General features: G+C 36.9%; 1 protein-coding gene across 1 annotated transcript in view; it reads left to right on the top strand.

Annotated features, from left to right (window-relative positions):
• Positions 1-1,242: 1,242 nt before the first annotated feature.
• LOC112054902 (TWiK family of potassium channels protein 7) overlaps positions 1,243-21,288 on the top strand; it is a 48,321-nt gene continuing 28,275 nt past the window's right edge. The window contains exon 1 of the mRNA XM_052889048.1: positions 1,243-1,829. Within this exon, the coding sequence (XP_052745008.1) occupies positions 1,370-1,829 (460 nt within the window). The 5' untranslated portion in view covers positions 1,243-1,369. The remainder of the gene's footprint in view (positions 1,830-21,288) is intronic.

The following is a 21,288-nucleotide window of genomic DNA, read 5'->3' on the forward strand; positions in this document are numbered from 1 at the left end:
CCCTCTTTACAATATTTGGCCCACTTGTATGCGATTTTCTGGGTGAGTCAAAATTATGAACGGAAATCTAAATGTCATCTTTCAGACTTCCGGCAAATATGCCCACTAAAAATTGTCCTCTAAGGTTACCTACCACTTGATTTTAAATTTCTTACTTTATCTATTTTACAAAAATCGGTTCTTAGGTTGCAAAAATTGCATTTTTTTCTATAGTTAGTAGTTAAATATTTTATTAAATAAAAGAAAATACAACCTAAAACCTAATTCTTATTTTGTTTTGTTAGTTATTTTGTTGTGTAACTTGATTTTCTTTTTCTATTTCCTGTAGAAGCACCGAAAAAGTTATATGACTGCGAAAAGCATGCCTGAGACACTTCTGACAATCGGTAATTAGTAACGGGCCTTGGTGACTTAAAACGAGGAAATGTGCGTAACGCAGTTAAAGATCGACTAAACGTGCGTACTTGCTCGACGTTTATACAATGAGATAACTATCGTACTTGCCTAGAAGGTTGAAGGTTATAGATTGTAATATAGGGACTTAGAGATCTCCATTAAAGGTGGTATGATATTTTCGTTTCTTTTTGACCTGTGGCCTAATTCACTATTTTGGTCTTTATTATCAACTTATTGAAGTGGACAACAAAGTGTCGTCTACATACTATATGATATACACCGTAAGTACCGGATGACATTTGTAATTTGTATCATAGTATGTGGATGACATTTTGACAACTGATTTGTTTTTAATTTTGATGGGTTGATAATAAAAACCCTAATAGGAAATAGGCCAGCTGTTGTTATGTGACGATGCAACCTTATGTAGAAGCAGGCTAACTTGGAATGAGGTACAACCTTAATTCTACTTTATCAATCTTACCATAGACCTACTAACCTCTATCGCGGCATTAGGCAGAAGGTTTCGGTTGGCGGTACTTCTACCAGTAGGATGGTAATGCTGATTCCTACCACCATACCTGATCTAATTTAGAAAATTCTAAATCCTTATTTGAGAAAATCACAGCATTAACACCAGAGACGTCATCGTCGAGGGTTTTTGCGGTAAAATATTTCCGACACCGTTAATAAGGTCATCGAAATGTTTGTTAACTGAATGTCTCATCGAGCATGTTCGAGCGTGGGTACGCGGCTTTAGATAGGGACCGATGACACGTGGGATGGACTGAACCCAGTTTTATTTATAATCCCAGTATCCATCCACGACGATCTCTCGCGGACGTTTACTTATCTAACGCGCAAAAAAATTGTGTCGGTGAAAAATTACACAACCAAGAGATACAAAAAAACCATTAAATCAAAAAAAAGACATTTTCTCCATACATAAATCGAGAAAAAATATACTTTTAAAATGGATACCTTAGAAGTGCCCGGTTATCCACCTCCACCGCCCCCAAAAAGACCAGATAAACCCAAAATAACCCTCCAAATCCCAAGTCCCGTACCGACCACCCCTAAAGCTCCCACTACAGCCTCAACAGTGTACTGGGGGCCAAAAACTACAAAGTATTACGGCAAAACCCCTCAAACCCCGGCGTCTCTCAGATCCGATCCCCACAACCCCTATTTCAACCCCTTCCTCCATATGTACCAAAACAAAGCTTCGGACTTCATGTTCAAACAGTTCGAAGGGTTCAAAGACTTCACCATGAACACGGCAAAAAGTGGCCTGAGTGCGGGTGAAAAAAGTGCTTTTTGGTTCTACAATAAGTTGAAGCTGCTCTCAAAGAAGTGGTTCACGCACTTCTTTTTGACGATATGTTTGGTGCTTTACAGTATCATGGGTGCTGCTATGTTCATGGCTTTGGAAGGTAAGTACCATATCTACAGCTCGTGCAGATTAACTTGACATCTGGCTCGAACTCAGACCAATTATTGTATAGGACCTGCCTCGCTAGACGTTACTTTTCTGTCAAAGTATATGATCACCGATCTAATGCGATTATAAAAACTGTCTCTATAGAATTGATGTTAAATAGTTCCAATCGTGTTCGTCGGTTAAAGAGCACCGTAAAAGTACCTTTTTGTGTAATTGAATTGTGTAAAAAAACGGGCAAAAACTTCTAGTTTAGTTTAAGATATATACCAAATCTAAGCTCGTTTTCCTCAGAAAATGACAGACAATTTTGTTCGTGACTATGAGTGCGATACAGGTCCTTCTATAATTGGTCTGAGGGCTCGAATGATGTTTGTACTGTGTTTGTGTGGCTGAGCTTAGTAGGCAGATGTCAAGTTGATGTTCGATTTATACAATGTTAATACTAGCAGTGTGTGATGTTACCCTAGTAATTTCTGTTGATGTGGTAGAGTCGGTATAGAAAGCTTAAGCGATATTCTTACTTTAATCTATCTTTTTTTATTGAGAAATAATACAATAAGGAATTTAAGCTTATCCTAATAACTATTCAAATCATGATATGCGGACGACGGGAGGAAAGACTGCGCGGGTGTGAAATCGTGCGTGCGGGGAAATGAGGTGCATCAGTCGTGGGTTTTTTATTCATCGCTACACGCCCCCCGGTGGACTATCGGGAGTGTTACGAACGAAGTTGCCAAGCTATAGGAGCATATGGTCTGAAAAACTTTGAGCTTTTATAATATGACGAAGTTCTGGCCGTTATAGCGTTTCTCTAGAAGATCATTACACCATAATAGCATTTTTTTATATTTTTTTTTCAATTCTGTACAAGTCAGCCCTTGACTACAATCTCACCTGATGATAAGTAATGATGCAATCTAAGGTGGAAGCGGGCTAACTTGTTAGGAGTACGGTACGTCTTTGTCGGTAGGGTAGTAACTAGCAACGGCCGAAGCCTCCCACCAGCCAAAATATAGAGGGAAAGATAGAAAGAGCTGCTAATTCTAAAACTAAAACTATGAACATCCACGACCCTTAATCATAAACTTGTTGTATTTTATTAGAAAAAATCATTAGCAGTGATTAAAATTCAATTAAGTGAATTCAATTAAGATTAATTCATTCAATTTGTATTTTCAATAGAATTCCCATGATTCTCTAATAACCTCTCTGATTCGAATAACGTTCCAATATTCCAATAAAGGAAATTTCCTATAAACCACCTCGAGCCATTTCCGCTTGGCAGTAGACGGGAAAATGGATTGATTACTTTTGTTGATTTACATTGGAACCACGTATTGCTTCTTGTTTTAAACAGCCCCTTTGGTACAGTGGTTATCATGTTTAGTAACGCAACATAATTGGATTAGATTCGAGGTATATAAATATTATATTTTTTTTTAAAAAGTAATTATGTTCATAAAACACAAACAAGTACTACAATAAAAAGAGAAAAATAACACCTATCAGTAAAAGATCCGTATTAGAAACGACCTTCACCCATCTGCTTATTGCATGAAAAGTGTTTTGTATTTAGTTCGTTATAAAATATTGTTGGAAATAGTAGTCTGCGACGGATATGACATCGCTCGATCTCGTGTTTGCTCATGCCGGCGCTAGGTGGCGTGACTTGTTTCGTAAAGAGAAGGGATTTAGAGAGGGGTAGCGATCGGTTGGCGGGAACGAATTGCGATATAAGGCGCTCGTCGTCTGGTCTGGCTTCAGACTTCAGTGTGCTCGTGGCGTTCGAGCCGTCCACATTACTTGTTGTGTAATTCTTTATGGGTTACTTGGGATAGGCGGGGAGAGTGACTTGAGTGGAAAAGGGGAGTGTTGGTTAACTATCAAAGACGTCTTTAACACACAATGTTCACAAGTGCGTGATTCCACTCAAGGTCATTCTCTGCCATTCTAGGGTCTTATTTTGGTTACAGTTCGATTTGTGAATTAAGTTGGTTTTCTTATTTTTGTAATTCCACTTCTGAATCTGCTAAAATATATTGCCTAAAAAGGAGATCATTCACGCTCCATACATTCTTGAAAGTGCCGACCAACAAATAAAAATAGCACGAATCGTTAGAACTAATCATTCGGAGCAATAGGTAATATGACATGAAAGTTGTAGGAGGGCTCTGAACCAAGTTATACAGGTTCGAACATTCGTTATTTCCATTCATTTTATCAATTTTCAAGTGCCCGCCCAGAAAAAGTCTCGTATCGTTAGAACTGCCCATTTGGAGCAATAGTTAGAATGGCACAAATGTTGTAGGAGTGCTCTGAACCAAGTTATACAGGTTCGATGACTCGTTAATTCTATACATTTCACAGAGTTTTGTAAGTGCCCACCAACAAAATAAATGATACGCATCTTTTTATCTAGCCATTTGCAGCAATAGTTACTATCGCATAAATATTGTAATGTAGCTCTGTGTCAAGTTATATAGTTTCGATGATACGTCAAATCCATATACCTATCATAATGATTTTTTAAAGTGCCGTTTTACTAAAATATGGTGCTTATCATTAGAACTGCCTATTTGGAGCAATATTTAGTAGGTATGACACAAATGGTGCAGGTTTGGTCTGAACCAAGTTATAAAGGTACGATGCCTGGTCACTTCTATGCATTTATTATATGAGGTCAATGATATAAATAGATGAAAAACTTGTGTTGTTAAAACGTAAAAGGTCCACTTGAAAACTTCAATATCACTGTTATACAATCTTTTTATGACTTGATCACTCGACACACCTAATTGATGATAACAGAGATAATATAGCAAAAGCACCTTTCAATATTGCTGTTAAGTCCTCTGAATGACGGACAGCTTTCATAAGCCATTATGGATTAACATTCTATAGTAGTCAGATACACCTACTTTTATGAAGCACTAGCTGACGCCGCGCGGTTTTACCCACGTGGTTCCCGTTCCCGTAGGAATACGGGGATAATATTTAACCTATAGCCTTCCTTGATAAATGGACTATCTAACACTGAAAGAATTTTTCAAATCGGACCAGTAGTTCCTGAGATTAGCTCGTTCAATCAAACAATCTTTTCAGCTTTATAATATTAGTATAAATGTAAAATTGTCCCTTCGCGCGATGGATTTATAAGACGGCGGTCTTGGGTTCGATGCCAGGCTGGGGATTGAGATATCCTTAATTAGTCCAGCTGGCTGGAGGGAGGCTTCAGCCGTGGTTATCACCCTACGTAAAGACGTACCGCCAAGCGATTTAGCGTTCCGGTACCGAAAGGGGTGTGGATTTTCGTCCTACTACAAGTTAGCCCGCTTCCGTTTTAGATTGCATCATCACTTACCATCATATCAGATTGTAGTCAAAGGCTAACTTGTAAAAAGTAAAAAAAAGCTAAGACGAGACTCTAAATTGGAAAATTGAGGGCCTGGACAGTTAGTTCTAAGTATTCAGGCTAGTACAGTAGCAACTCTTAGACATGGTGTTGTTGTGTGTAAAACTTTACAAAACTACGTCCTTTACTCAGCTTTTTACACAAGTGAGGCAATTCTGCAAACGACGCCTGATGAAGGAACGGCCTCATAACCATAAAACCACCATTGTCATCCCGCCCGTATCAAAAGTGTCTGTTTATTCCCCTACGTTTAGGCTGACTACACCATCGCGACTATCGCATCGTGCCGCGTTTTTGTACTAAAGCACAGTGATATCTATACTAATATTATAAAGCTGAAGAGTTTGTTTGTTTGATTGAACGCGCTAATCTCAGGAACTACTAGTCCGATTTGAAAAATTCTTTCAGTGTTAGATAGCCCATTTATCGAGGAAGGCTGTAGGCTATATTTTATCCCCGTATTCCTACGGGAACGGGAACCACGCGGGTAAAACCGCGGAGGCGTCTACTAGTCTAAAATATACGGTATGTAATTTATCATGAAAATAAATAATGTGTCTGTGTAAGATTTCAAAACTGTTTTCTCAAGTGATTATAATTATAAACTTTCTTCAATTTTTTGTCTCCAGCCTGTCTGTCTGTTTGCCCGTACTTATATTTGAAACGGTTAAACTTTTTCTATTTAAGGGACTTTTTGGGCATATCAAACAACATCAAGAGCCTTGTCCGTACCTAATATTCTCTATTTTATATTAGGTATGGAGTAGAAACTTGGAACATAAAAGCAATAGAAAGGCATAGAATAGATGCGTTTGAGATGACCTGGTGCTGGAGGCGCATTTTAAGAATACCTTGGACAACCAAGCGCACAAACGTGTCTATTCTTTCGCAGTCCCGAATCAAAGTTAGGCTTTCCTTGTGTTACCAACATAATACTGGGTATTTTAGGCACATTATGCGCTGTGGTGACAGATGACTGCACCTTAGATAGGTGGTTGATAGTAACAGGCGTCACTGACGGGAAAAGACCGAGGGGCCGCTCATCAACACTATGGGTTAACCAGCTGAAAGAGGATAAAAAGACGAATGTCTAACAACAGAAGCCGGTGGAAAACGTAAACCCGCAGGTGGTTGGGATCTTATCAGGACCACGATCTTCAGAAATCAAGGAATGATTGATGAGGACGTACAGAGAGAGAGAGAGAGAGGAGGTTTTTGGCTTCTTGTATCGCGACAAAATCCATAGTACCCGCGGGATTTACGATAAACTGAATATTATGCGGAAGAAGTCACTGGCATCCGCTGGTGGCTAGCAAGTAGTAGCTACTATTATGTAAATAAGCAATGGTAGACTTATGAAAATACACGAGATTTGTGAGATTTTTGAGACAACTTTCCGAACACCAAAATACAGATGTGTACGAGTTTAAAGATTATTACGTCTCTCTCTCTCTTCTGAGGATGATCTCGTTATTTTTCTTAATAAACCGACTAACATTAACCGAATGGAAGGTACGGTAGCTTGATTTAGATAACTTGATTACTTACGTTCTGTTTGGCTGATTTACGATCTGTACAATGGTAGTGAACAGGGACTTTTTGTCTATAGCCATTCAGAATGCAAACGTCTTAATTCAAGCGACTGTCGTATAAGCTTGTGTAGCGAGCCTTATTTCGCCGAGTGTATATTGTACTTCTATGTCCGAAATATAAAAACTCTATTAACCCTTATTGCCTTGACTTTAAGGGCCAACTTTGTATTTTTTACGCCACTCCATTTTATTTCGTCTAGAATTTTGTGGGTACAATAAAAAAGGATTATTTTTATGATATTCTGAAGAGGGCCGATCGTTTGGAAGGTGCTCATGTTTCGTATATTCAAAATAAGAGGCATAACGATGTTGTTTTTCGATACAATAACGTTCTCGTTGATTTATTGTGTTCCATTTTTGTTCCTGGTATAAGGCTGGTCATCAGAGGCGGATTATCCGTAAGGCAAACTAGGCACATGCCTAAGGGCGTGTAGTTTTAAATAAATGACACATCGAGGATTAAGAACTAAATGCTGATCTATAATCTAAATCTGTAATGATATATACATAACACATCATCATCTGTCAAAACACTTTAAGGCCTATTTCCCAGAGCAGAGAGGAATCATGAATTTCGAAGTTCGTTCTGTCGTCTCTCTTGATTTCTTCACAGTAATAACGTCATATTTCATTCGCGCATTAGCGTAAGTACAAGGGTCCTGATCTACAAAAGTCTAGGGTTTGATGATACAAAGTCATCGTAATTGCAAGAACAAATAGTTAAAATTTATATTTTGATAGCCATCTATGGCTGGTACAGGGGCGCCGATAAAGTGATTGCCTAGGGCGTTCTGGACCTTTAATCCGCCACTGCTGGTCATAGCACACTTATCGACTCAGAAAGAGATCGTAACCGTATTATTAATTATTATTATTATTATCATTATCAACCAGGCGTCGACTCAGTCAAATCGGTCCAGTTTGCGTTTATTGTTTACGTATAAAAATACAAACCTTTTCTCTTGATTATGGATTTTGGTAATATTTTGATTAATTAATCTTGTAAACAAAGGAGATGGTCCAAAATTGTATCGAGCCCAGGATCAGTCATTGTACCCTAGCGGAAATAAAAAAAAATATTTCTTTTAACTGTTTTTGATATATCTATACTTCTATACTAATATTATAAAGAGGTAAAGTTTGTAAGTTTGTAAGTTTGTCACATTTTTTAAATGGGGTAATCTTCGGAACTACTGGTCCGATTTTAAAAATTCTTTCACCAGTAGAATGCTACATTATCGGGGAGTGCTATAGGCTATATTTTATATTGGTATCATATATATTAGCCGAGTTATCACAGTTTTTGTCATACAGGTCGGACTGAAAATCCTCTTAAACAGACTTATTCGCATGCGCTGCCTTAACTATTGTGTAAAATTGAAATTAATGTACAGAGACTTTATGTATCTTTAAAAGTTCTACAAAAAAGTCCGCAACACCATATATCTATCTTCTATATATTAGCAGATATAGTACCTTTTGTGTTTTAAAAATTATTAATTTTATATACTTAGGTTTACGTCATTATTTATACAACTAAACTTTAATCCTTATTTAATAATCACAAGGATATTATGGAGATAAGATTTGCCCTTTACAGTATGTTAATTTCTTAAATAGTTTCGGAGATAATACAAAATTTCTAAAAGACGCAGAAATTCCGCTATATGACGCCCGGCGCTTTCATTCAGGGTAGGGGTAGGGTAGGGGTAGGGTATATGTAGGGGTTGGGTAGGGTAGGGTTGGGGTAGTGGTAGGGTAGGGGTAGGGTAGGGTAGGAGTAGGGTAGGGTAGGGGTAGTAGTAAAGTTGACATCGAAATTTACGCGGACGAAGTCGCGGGCGTCCGCTAGTACAAATATATTTTGATATATACAAATCTACAAAGGAGATGGTCCAAAATTGTATGGAGCCCAGGTCCAGTCATTGTACCCTATCGGAAATAAAAGAAAATATTTCTTTTAACTATTTTTGATTATACAAATCTACGAATTTACTTTAATTCTGTCGAAATAATATTCATTATTTCCCAAGAAATGTAACACCACGCAACACTAATACGGGTAATAATGGCGGATTGTTGACGTTTTCAATGCAGTAATGGATTTGACGTTTGCTGTCAATTGTCACATGTCATAGTTGCTTTAAGGTCGCCATCTTGATAAAACTCAAAAACTTGGGTTTTATTTTTATTTATTTCTTTTTATTTAGTTACATTTATTGACTTATTTAGATTTTAATAAAATCCTTGTATTTTTTAAATTATAATGATACGGGGTACAAGAATGGACCTGAAATGGACCATCTCCTTCTTTTAATACTATTATTTATATAATTATAACAAACTAGCACGGTCTTTCGAAAATATTTTTACGTTACCAAATTTATTTTTACGTTCTAAAAACAAATATTGAAACGAAGTCACGGACAGTGATGTAAATAAAAATAGTTCAGTTTCAATAACGAACGTTTGTTTATAACTTTATACACAAACACACAGTTACACTTTTTTTAATGATTCCATTCGTTTATTTGTTCGTGTCACATTTGGTTTTGCAGTCTTAATTATGACATTCGTAATTATCGTTCGAATATTTTAATAAGTTGATAATAAAGACCAAAATAATGAATAGGCCAGCAGCAGGCTAATTATTCACTATCTTTGACGTATAGTTGACATATAAGTATTCTATGTAAAAAAGTCATCCGGTGCTTACTGGTGGATATCACACAGTAGGTAAATGACATTTTGTCTATTGGTATGATGTTTATTTTAATAAGTTGATGATAAAGCCCAAGGCTTTTATACCGAAAAGTGCCATGTCCACAAATAACCTAACATTTAATCGATATCTATGTAATGCTGCAAATGTATACTAATATTATAAAGCTGAAGAGTTTGTTTGTTTGATTGAACGCGCTAATCTCAGGAACTACTGGTCCGATTTGAAAAAATCATTTCAGTGTTAGATAGCACATTTATCGAGGAAGGCTGTATATATTATCCCCGTATTCCTACGGGAATAGGAATCACGCGGGTAAAACCGCGCGGCATCAGCTAGTCATATCTAATTAAGTATTGAAGTACTAATTTACTTTTTTATAACCACATAAATTCATTTTTTGTTGAGATTAAAGGCCCTACTCACACATCTGCCGCAGGGGCAATCTAGGGTGTAGGAGTGGGGATGACCCTTAATTGCATCCTTAATTGTGATGTGTGTAGGCATGTCGGGGCAATTTGGGAGGATGGCCCTGCGGCAGGGCGGCAGGGGCGCGAGACTATCCTTGATCCCTAAGTCATCCCTGCCGTCGGTGCGTGTGTAGCGCGATTGGGGCAATTTCTCAGTCAGTTTGTCAGCAGCTGTCACACGGAGTGCACGTACAAACAGCGTAGAATTAAAATGTGTACTTTTATAATATTCATGTGGCATAACTGACTTCTTTTCTGTAGCTATTTCTTCACCCAGTATCTCCTTTTCCTTTTTTTTTGAGGTAGCACCACAGAAAGCGCCAAGGCTACTCCAATCTTTTGAGTGGTCGATAATATGTTTGGCTCGATGAAAGAAGGGACTTATTAGATCTCACATTCTTATACAAATTACTGAGAAACCAGATAGACGCACCAAATCTTCTAAGCAAAATTAACTTTAGAGCACCTAGTAGATACCCTCGCAAAGCTATTACTTTACTTGTACCGCAACGCACTAGAACTGTTTTTGGCGCCTATTCTACTATGCCCAGGCTATGTAAATTATATAACGCACTTAGTCGGTCTATAGATATCCACAAAGACTCACCAAGGACATATCGCAAGTTAGTTTTGCTAGATTTGCTAAACTAATTTTTCTTTTTGTTTTTACCAATTCCATTTTATTTTTTGTATTATATAGTATATCCAAATAGTAGTTGTAAAATGTTTCCTTTTCTTGTTATAAATGTTTTTTTTTCTTATGTAAACTGATTTAATGTAATCGTCAATTTATTTTAATATTACGGAAATGTGCATGCCGTGTCTACCTTCATTTGATTGTGCAGAGCCTTGTGTTTGTGTTTTTTTTTAGATTGTATTTGTGTAAATGCTGCGACAGTCACTGGTGGACCAAATAAATAAATAAATAAAATATGGGTGCCATTCTCAATACGTGTGCTCAGCTCGGCTTATTCTGGAACACTGCACGGCAGGCAAGTGTGTAGAGATACTCCCGATATCGCCACAACCGCCGTGCTCCCTAGTTTGCCCCTGCGGCAGATGTGTGAGTAGGGCCCTTTAGAAGAGAATTTAAAACTGACATAATTATTCTAGAGAGGCTGCTCTTGTCATTATTTTATTTTATTTTTTGACTATAAAAACACGAAAACAAATATGTTATTTATCTGTGGTGTTACTTTAATTAATCAATTTATCTGTAACAATGACGCACAGATTAAAAAGGTATCAAAAAATAATTGGAAAATAAAATGGAAAAATGTGGTTGTTATTTATATATTGTATTAGTGTAGAAAATTTTTAACGCCAATTTTCTACTCGTCTGTACATTATTCATATAATTTCCTAGTAAATGCCCTCTTCGATGTTTAGTCAGTGAGGAAATTAATCTGTGATCTTTTGGCGCGAGTCTCGTGTATTTTGGCGCCAGTACTCAGAGCATCAGATAGGTAACATTGATATTTCTGTACTTTTCTCTTCTGCGGTACGAGGTTTTTTGACCTCACACTAAAACTTTATGTGGTGTTTCTGTTTGTTTGTGTGTCCGTCTTTAGCGACAAAACGAATTGACGTGATTTTTTAAGTGGAGATAGTTGGAAGGATGGAAAGTACATAGGCTACTTTTTGTCTCTTTCTAACCCCCCACTTCCCTAAAATATGGGGTGGAAGTTTGTATGGAGTATTCGGCAATTTTCAAGGTAGATAGCTAAAAATTGGTATGCAGACTATTTGTGACAATTTTAGGGTAGGGATACCTACCCTAAAATTGTCACAAATAGCCTTACCTTACCCGTACCCTACGGGTAAGGTAGGGTAGGGGTAGGGTAGAGATAGAGAAGAAGTGCACATAAATCAAAGCGAAGCTTGACCGGGTCCGTTAGTATAATATGTATAAAGGAGAAAGGTCACTGTTTACAGTTTTACTTTACACGATTGATGGATTCGTTTTTAGTAAATTCTACGTCATAATAAGTACGTTTTATTTAAATTAGCGGACGCCCGCGACTTCGTCCGCGTGGAAATCAATGTAAACTTTCAAGCCCTATTTCACCACTTTAGGGGTTGAATTATAAAAATTTTTAAATCATATTATATTTCGTATCTTTTTACAACAAACAAATTTTTGTAATTTATGGTCTCAAACCAAGCAAAAATTCGAAAAAAAAATATTTTTAGATTCAGTATCGATTATATAATGCCCCCCCCCCCCCAACAAAATTTTTCAAAACATCTTCAATGTACAGAATGTAAAAATGTACCTGTTACATTTTTAAGGTCTAGATGGCGCTAGTAGTCCTTTTTGCTAAGGTAACGAACGTTTGGTGTAACAAATGGTGTAAGAAAAATCTCAAATTGCGAATTAATGTATAGAATTCGATCAGTTTTATTATAAGTACAGAGTATGTAGTTATATTTCATGTACACATAATTTGGCTTTTCAGTTTATATGAAGAGTATATTCATTATGATGAAGCAATATAAAGTGTTTCCACAAAATGAGGCGCAGCGTAAGCACTTTATTAAAAACATGGCGTGATGTTTCACACGGTTTCAAAATGAAAATTTACTTGATCCTATATTGTAGGGTTCCGTAGGTAAGTTCTTACCTACCATAAACATAAATACTGATGGATTAACAGCCTTTGACGCCAGGCTTTCCTATTTCTTCCTTCTACACTATAATTATTATTAGAAAGAGGATTTTTTTTTAATTTAAACTATCGTGAGTGTTATTTATTTATATTATTATCGCGAAAGTTTGTATGGATGTTTGTTACTCTTTAACGCCGCTACTACTTAAGCGATTTGGCTGAAATTTGGAATGGAAATAGATTTCACTCTGGATTAACACATAGGCTTTTTATCCCGAAAATATCATGGTTTTCCTAGATTTGCGAAAACCGATGTTATAAATGTTTGTTACTCTTTCACATCTCGACTACTGAACCGAATTAGCTGAAATTTGGTATTAACATACATTATAGTCTGGATTAACACTTAGGCTACTTTTTACCCCGAAAAAATCCATGGTTCCCGAGGGATTTGTGAAAAACTAAATTTTCGCTATTTTTTTTATAAAAGGAGGCAAAGGTCATATCCACTGGGCTATCATGGCTTATAGGCAAGTATGAAAATATAATAAAAATGTAACATATGAGTACTCATATAAAAATTCAAGACTCGAATCCAGCACTTAATGCTCTTTACTCACTCGGCTAACCATTGAACCAACAAGGCATTATATGATTGTAAACTGTTTAGATTACTACATTATGAATATTGCTGCCAGACAAATACCTCGCACGCTAATAAATCATTTTAATAGTTCTGACAACCCTAAATATATTTACTTAACGCAAAAATATCCTGCTTCGAGTAAATTATCGAAAGTATGTTTCATCATAATAAAGTGTTTTACGTAAAGTGAGTCACTCTATGAAAAAAGAACATTTTTTAATAAACTACGCGCGGTATTTTTAAAATGATATTGAATTCGTGTGGCCATTAATTTTGTTTTATCGTGTTTTGCGCGGGAGTTCTATATTATTTTTGGTAACCATAATATAAATATTGAAAACACTATACTGCGAATCATAATCACCATTATCAACCCATATTCGGCTCACTGCTGAGCTCGAGTCTTTCTCAGAATGAGAGAGGATAGGCCAATAGTCCACCACGCTGGCCCAATGCGGATTGGCAGACTTCACACACGCAGAGAATTAAGAAAATTCTCTGGTATGCATGTTTCCTCACGATGTTTTTCCTTCACTGTTTGAGACACGTGACATTTATCACATCATGTCATATCATATCATATATCTTTCTTTTTTATTACGGAACACTAACTTTATATACCAAGCTATTAAGTTGGGTGACGGGGACGAACATCTTAGCATTCCATGGATTCACCGTGCGTGTCCAACGAGTTGTAAAGAGAAAAACTCCGAGCAGAGTCCTGAACTTGTGACTACAGGATGTAGGGTAAAGGAATTCCTTGACGATCGATCAACACTCCCCGTTCTCTGCTCGTGTTGTTCTCCCTGCCTAGCCAAGTTTGGTAAGATCATATTAGAGCAGCTTTGGATACTCGTTCTAATATAGAACTAGCTGCACTAGAGAGGTCAAGGTCATTAAGCAAGTTATAGAGAGATTTTGCTGATAGTCCTTTCGCACCTATTTCTACGGCGTATGGACTAACTACATAGTCATTTTTAGTTAGTTCATTAGTTAAGTCATAATATTTATTCACTTTTATACTGTGGTCTGTAACCAAATCAAATCAAAAATCATTTATTTCAAGTAGGCTCAGTTTACAAGCACTTTTGACACGTCAGTTGACTATTTGTAAAGATTCTACCACCGGTTCGGAAGGCAGGTTCTGCTGAGAAGATACCGGCAAGAAACTCAACAGTTGCTCTTTTGAAAAAGTCATACAGTATTATAATTTACAATTGATAACAATTACTGTTTACATTTCCTATGGTTTTACTTTCTGTGTGAAGGTGGAAGCTGATCCAACGGCCTCCAAGCATCTTTATCATTAAGGAACTCATCAATGTTGTAGTACCCTCGACTAAGTAAATGTTTTTAACACATTGCTTAAAGCTATGCATTGGCAGGTCCATCACAGTCTTGGGGATCTTATTATAGAAGAGTACACCCAAACCTACGAAAGATTTTTTTACTCTTTGCAGACGATATGCAGAAATAACTAACTTATGCCCGTGTCTAGTAAGACGTGGGTTTAAATCTCCTTTTCGTTTGTACAAATTAATATTTTGTCTTACATATACTGTCTGTTATATATATATATATATATATATATATATGCCTAACCTAATGTCAACTCAGTAAACGTGTAGTTATTTTAAACCACATTTCTGGAGCGTGTTTTAAAAATAGACGTCAACTTGTCACCTTCGGAGCGAATTCCAGACATAACATGGCTACGTACCCAGTCGTAAATATTCTTTTTTATTCGATGGGTACTTACTACCTCAGACGAGAGACGTGATAGCCCAGTGGATATGACTTCTGCATTCGATTCGGGCGCAGGTTCGAATCCGCCAGGGCATCTCCAACTTTTCAATTATGTGCATTTTAAGAAATTAAATATCACGTGTCTCAAACGGTGAAGGAAATCATCGTGAGGAACCTGAGAATTTAATTCTCTACGTGTGTGAAGTCTGCCAATCCGCATTTGGCTAGCGTGGTTTAGCCTAACCCGTCTCTTTCTGGGAGGAGACTCGTGCTCAACAATGAGCCGAATATCGATTGTTAATGATGACGTAATAAGTTGTTGGTCCAGTGGTTAGAAGATTTCAGAAAACTGAATTGCTCTTTCTTTCAAGAAATTGGTTGAAATTTTCAATGTTTATATAATACAACATATAACACAAAACACTATCACACTAAAGCGAAAGTTTGTGTGTGTGTATGTTTGTTATTTGCGCTGCGGCTAATGAAGCGATTTGGCTGAAATATGGAATGGAAATAGATTTTACTCTGGATTAACACATAGGCTACTTTCCTCCCGGAAAAATCCATGGTTCCCGCGGGATTTGTGATAAACAGAAAACCACGCGGACGAAGTTGCGGGTGTCAGCTAGTCGTTACATGTATATTATATTATACTAATATTATAAAGCTGAAGAGTTTGTTTGGTTGAACGTGCTAATCTCAGGAACTACTGGATCGATTTTAAAAATTCTTTCAGTGTTAGATAGCCCATGCATTGAGGAAGGCTATAAGGCAATATATTATCCCCGTATTCTAACGGGAACGGGAACTACGCGGGTGAAACCGCGTGGCGTCAGCTGGTTATAAATAAAATGGAAGTGTCTGTTTGTTATAAAGAGAACTGTGTTTTCTCATTTCGTCTGTCTGTCTTTCTGTTAGTCCGTGCTAATCTTTGAAACGTCTGAGTCGATTTTAACGGGACATTCACTGGAAGTTAGGCTAGACTACATTTATCTCAAAAATCGGTTGCTGTAAAGTCGATTTACTGACGATAGTTGAACGTGACAACGTCAAAAATACTGATGGAATGGTTGCATTTTTCAAAAGGAAATGTCCGTTTTTCTAAAATACTGTTTAATAATCTTGATAGACCAGCATATACTTTATTTCTTGTAAAAAAAGTTGGCAACTCTAGAGCGAGGGAACGACGCATGACGTCATCTTTTTTCGAGTGTGCAGCCGTCTCCATCGAGTTATAAGAAGTTGTCACGTCAAATAGTCCAGGATTCCCCAGGGGTTTCCGCTTTATAAGTACTCGTAAGTATGTTAGTGGCTGTACAGATTATTGCGTCTTAGTTTGTCTAGAATTTCCCATTTTTCCACTAACTTTTCTATGCGTAGGCGTAATATAGACATTAGCAAATAACTGAACACGTAAACACCTCATAGTTATAAATACGAAGTGATTCTTTGAATATTTGGAAGTAAGAAATGAACTAATTTCAGTACAATTTGACTGACTGTTTGGATGAGTGTTACTTTATTTTTGTATCAGACGGCATTTGTTTACTCATACTTCGTATCGAGTTATGAAAATTGTCGCGAAGATTTACACGTAATAGGAGAGTTATTTTTATTGAATAGGGATGATGACAGTTTTTTAAATTGTGTATAAATTAAAAATAAAGCTTTGACGGAGGTCCTGGGTTCGATCCCCGGCTGGGCCGATTGAGGTTTCCTTAATTGGTCTAGGTCTGGCTGGTGGGCTTCGCCGTGGTTAGTTACCATCCGAGCGACAAAGCCGTACCGCCAATCGAATAAGCGTTCTGGTACGATGTCGTGTAGAAACCGAAAGAGATGTGGATTTTTATCCTCCCCCTAACAAGTTAGCCCGCTTCCATCTTAGATTGCATCATCACTTACCATCAGGTGAGACGTGGTCAAGGGTTAACTTGTAAAAAAAAACTGAAAATCAGTGCTGTATACTGAAGCGTTTGCTTGATGTTAGATAATTCTTCTTTCTATTGGTTTCTAAACAGGAAACGGGCATAAAAGAACTTCGTATCAATATTTTTTAAAATAATAATTAGGTTAAGACAGTTATAAAATAGGCTGTATTATGAATAAACAATGTAGTACCTAAGTAAAATTTTGGGTAGGATTTGCAATAATATAGCATATTCTAAAAAAAACGATGGTTTTACAAAAATCTTATTTACACTGCGTGCCCACGATACTAATTTATAAGCACAAGAGTCGTAAAAACGATACGTCAAAACCCAACATTGTCGCTTTTATTTGTTTTTATTTTAATTCATTCATTATTTCCATAGCTCAAAATTAAAAAAACAACAACACTGCTACTTGCAACACTGTTTGAAAAAAAGCGTCGCGTTTTAAAAACGCTGTGGTGTGGGAATGCATTTGATACCCATATACTTGGTATTGCAAGTTTTTGTTGCAGTTGAGTTGCATTTTCAATTTTGAGCGTTGTAAATAGACCTTCTTTTAACTTCATACCTTATTTGAACGCTTATTTAACGTCCGTTAAAAAAACTCTCGTGCGAATGAGGGCTAACAGAACGAGTTCAATAAAAGCTTCGTAAAAAATGTTCGTATTCCATTCAGTGTCTAGTTACACCAACCAACACAAGCTACGTCAGCAAAAAAAAAAAATAACATTTAATTTCAACGCGCCAGTATTTGTTCAGGCAACGGATAAAAATGAAATAAATGAAAATGTCGCAACGGTTTGTTTGTTTTCATTCGATTTTTCATTCGATTTAATGTGGAATATGCATGTGGTGGAGCTATGCTCTAAGTTTCTCTGAGCGATCGAATCAGAAATGAGGAGATCCGCAGACGAACCAAAGTCACTGACATAGCTCAGCGAGTCGCGAAGCTGAAGTGGCTATGGGCAGGCTACATAGACGTTAGGGTCCTAAAGTGATGGATTGGCGATCCCGCACCGGAAAACGCAGTGTTGGTCGATCCCCCACTAGGTAGACATAAAGCGGGTGGCAGTTCCGAATTTACGTAGAAAAAAAAACGAAACCCTTATAATATCACTCGCGCACATATAATATCACATTTTAATGTCTGTCTGTTTCTCCAAATGTACCAAACCAATCCCAGTTAATATTTAGTACACATCAATTCTTGTGACCCAAACGCAGAGATGTATGTGAGTAGGTGAAATTTGAATATGGTATGTTCGTTTCGTTCGTTCGGCCATGTTCGTTAGTTTATACTAACGAACATGGGAGGGTAAGATGCAAAGTTGAAAAGAAAATTGTGTAAAATTCATCGTGTGATACATCAAATAAAAGGTGAGGCTTGTGAGGATTTTAAAAATATTTTTTTTTGGAATTTAAAAAAAATCTTGCAAGTTATTTAAACAAATAAACGACAATTAACCATGCCCTTTTTCTCCGAAACTACTGTATGTAAAATTTTTAAAAAATACAAAAATTAGCTTTTGATGATTTTCGGAAACTTTGAAACCATTTTAAAACTCTAAAATTTATGTATATGAAGGTCACTTTTGGGGGCAACATGGAAAATTTAAAAAAAAACTCGTGTGACACATTCAAACAAGCGAGCTTGGTAAGAGGATGGCAAATATATTTTTTCTTGTAATTTTGAAACAAATAGTTTCCAAGTTATTCGAGAAAATAGACTTCCAGTGGGACCGACCGAGTGATGGACGATTTAACTGAACAGATAAAACTGCAGGTCTGTAGCACGCTTAAGACTAAAACTATAATCAATCTGTGACAGTAATAAAATAAAAAATTGACAACTGACAGCAATAAACACAAATTCAATATCAAAATTCTTTATAATGAAAATTCTGAAGTTAAAATAAAACTAATTTTGGTATCCATAACCACTTCAAAACATTTTACAAAGAAACAATCACTAAGATATTTGAATAAAAACAATAAAAAATATCGAAAATAGATAAAATCATAATAATCTTAGTACCGAGTAATAACCGAACATAAATATGCCGAGTAAGTTTTAGCTTCTCTAAATTATACTTCTAGGTCCATCATCATCATCATCATCATCATCAGCCATCAGCCGAGAGACGTCCACTGCTAAACATAGACCTCTTGCATGGACCTCCAAGCACAACAAGGTCTCGAGCCGCCAGCATCCAGCGGCTCCCTGCAACCCGCTGCAAGTGGGGGTCGACCAACACTGCGCTTTCCGGTGCGGGGTCGTCATTCCAGCACCTTGAGACCCCAACGTTCATCTGCTGTTAGAATTATGTGGCCTGCCCATTGCCATTTCCATTCCCTTCCAACTATTTTGAAGTTTGTGTTTCTAATTGAGAAAATTATTTCCAGAACGCAAGGAAAATGACATTTGTTTCATCGAGCCTCATAAGCAGAGAGCAGATTTTTCCCTTCTGAAATTCATTTTATCATGCCCAGTGTACATGATGTTTGTCATGCTGAGGATAATCCCAATTCTGTGTTACATTTGCCTGGGAATAACTTTCTTATTCTGTCAACTGGGGTGTTGTCTTCTTTTCTGTACATGACTATTGTATGTGAAAGGCACAGCCAAATGCTAATAGAAACATCACTTTAGTGTGTTGTATTGTACTATGACTGAACAAGTAGAATAGAAAAGTAAAGAACCCAGAAAGAAACTGTTCTATTCCTGGCTATTAATTATGCAAAAAGAACATTACAATGCTAATAGAAGAGTCGACTAAGTAAGTTGTATTTTGGTCATTTCTTGTAGCTACTAACGATTTGAAGAAGCAGTAAAAAAGAAGAGTAAAAGAAAGAAATAAACAACTATTTCCTTAAAAATAAGTGAGTTATATTATAACTATTGCTACGAGTATGTAGATCTACCTATAACAAGCGGAAATAGAATATAAAATGAAACAGTTTTTATGAAGTTTTGTTTATCTGATCCCTCTAAGCACGCAAACAAAAGCTTTCAATCGTTTTACATTCTGTGTAAGTTTGTAACGTTATTTCACCACGCTCAAAGTATGTGGTTTGAACACGCTGCGTATTGTCTGCGTGGTACAGATAAATATATTACACAGAACATGGAACGAAGAACTCTAAACACAATATTCACTTAAAATTAGATCTGATTTAAAGTATTGTGCTCTCGGGAACCATAGATTTTTCCAGGCTAAAAAGTGATCTATATTCTACTTCAACGTCCAATTTATCTTCATACTTTTTCGCATTTATAATATTAGTATGGATTTAGTGTGCTATTGCCACTTCAGTTTCGCGACTCGTTGAGCTACGATTAGGTGACATTCGTTCTTCTGCGGATCACCTATCTCATTCGATCACGCTGATTGATTGATTCAGATGCTCCGAGTACAGCTAGCTCCATCACCCGCTGAGTGCTGAGCCTTCTTATAAGGCAGTGCTTCTATGACAATATAAATCAACAATTCCAACAATACGTGTATTTCAGTATGCAGTAATATCCGTATTTATGGCGAATTAACGAGAATTTTTACGAGTTCCCCCGCTTTATCGGTCGTAAAGTCGTAACCAACCGACAGTTAAATCTTGTCCCCACATCACCGGACATATCTCATACAAACCTTTTTATTTGCATATTTTTTACAGCCGGCGAAACAACACACAATATATTTAAGTTTATTTTCTTTATATTTCTTACGTTTTTATTTTATCTATTTTATTAATGTTGTGAGCCGTGATAGCCTAGTGGATATGACCTCTGCCTCCAATTCCGGAGGGCGTAGTTTCGAACCCGATCCGGGGCATGCACCTCCAACTATTCTGTTGTGTGCATTTTAAGAAATTAAATATCACGTGTCTCAAACGGTGAAGGAAAACATCGTGAGGAAACCTGCATACCAGCGAATTTTCTTATTCTCTGTGTGTGTGAAGTCTGCCAATACGCATTAAGCCACCGTGGTGGGCTATTGGCCTAACCCCTCTCATTCTGAGAGGAGACTCGAGCTCAGCAGTGAGCCTAATATGGGTTGATATTGATGATGATGATTTATGTTGGGTATTGTATGGGTTATGCAGTTATTCGTATGTCTAAAATAATATACTTTCTTGATGGGTATTATAGGGTTAATCTCTGGATCTGCTGAACCGATATTGAAAATTCTTTTCTTCACTAAAAGGCTACGTTACTTGTGAGTGTCACAAGCTATATTTTAGCCCCATATTCTTACGGAAATAGAAAGTACACGGGTGAAACCGTGTGGCGTCTGCTAATTCATCTTAATATCATCATTATCAGCCTAT

Source organism: Bicyclus anynana, chromosome 24 (genome assembly GCF_947172395.1).
Source record: "Bicyclus anynana chromosome 24, ilBicAnyn1.1, whole genome shotgun sequence".
Taxonomy (NCBI): domain Eukaryota; kingdom Metazoa; phylum Arthropoda; class Insecta; order Lepidoptera; family Nymphalidae; genus Bicyclus; species Bicyclus anynana.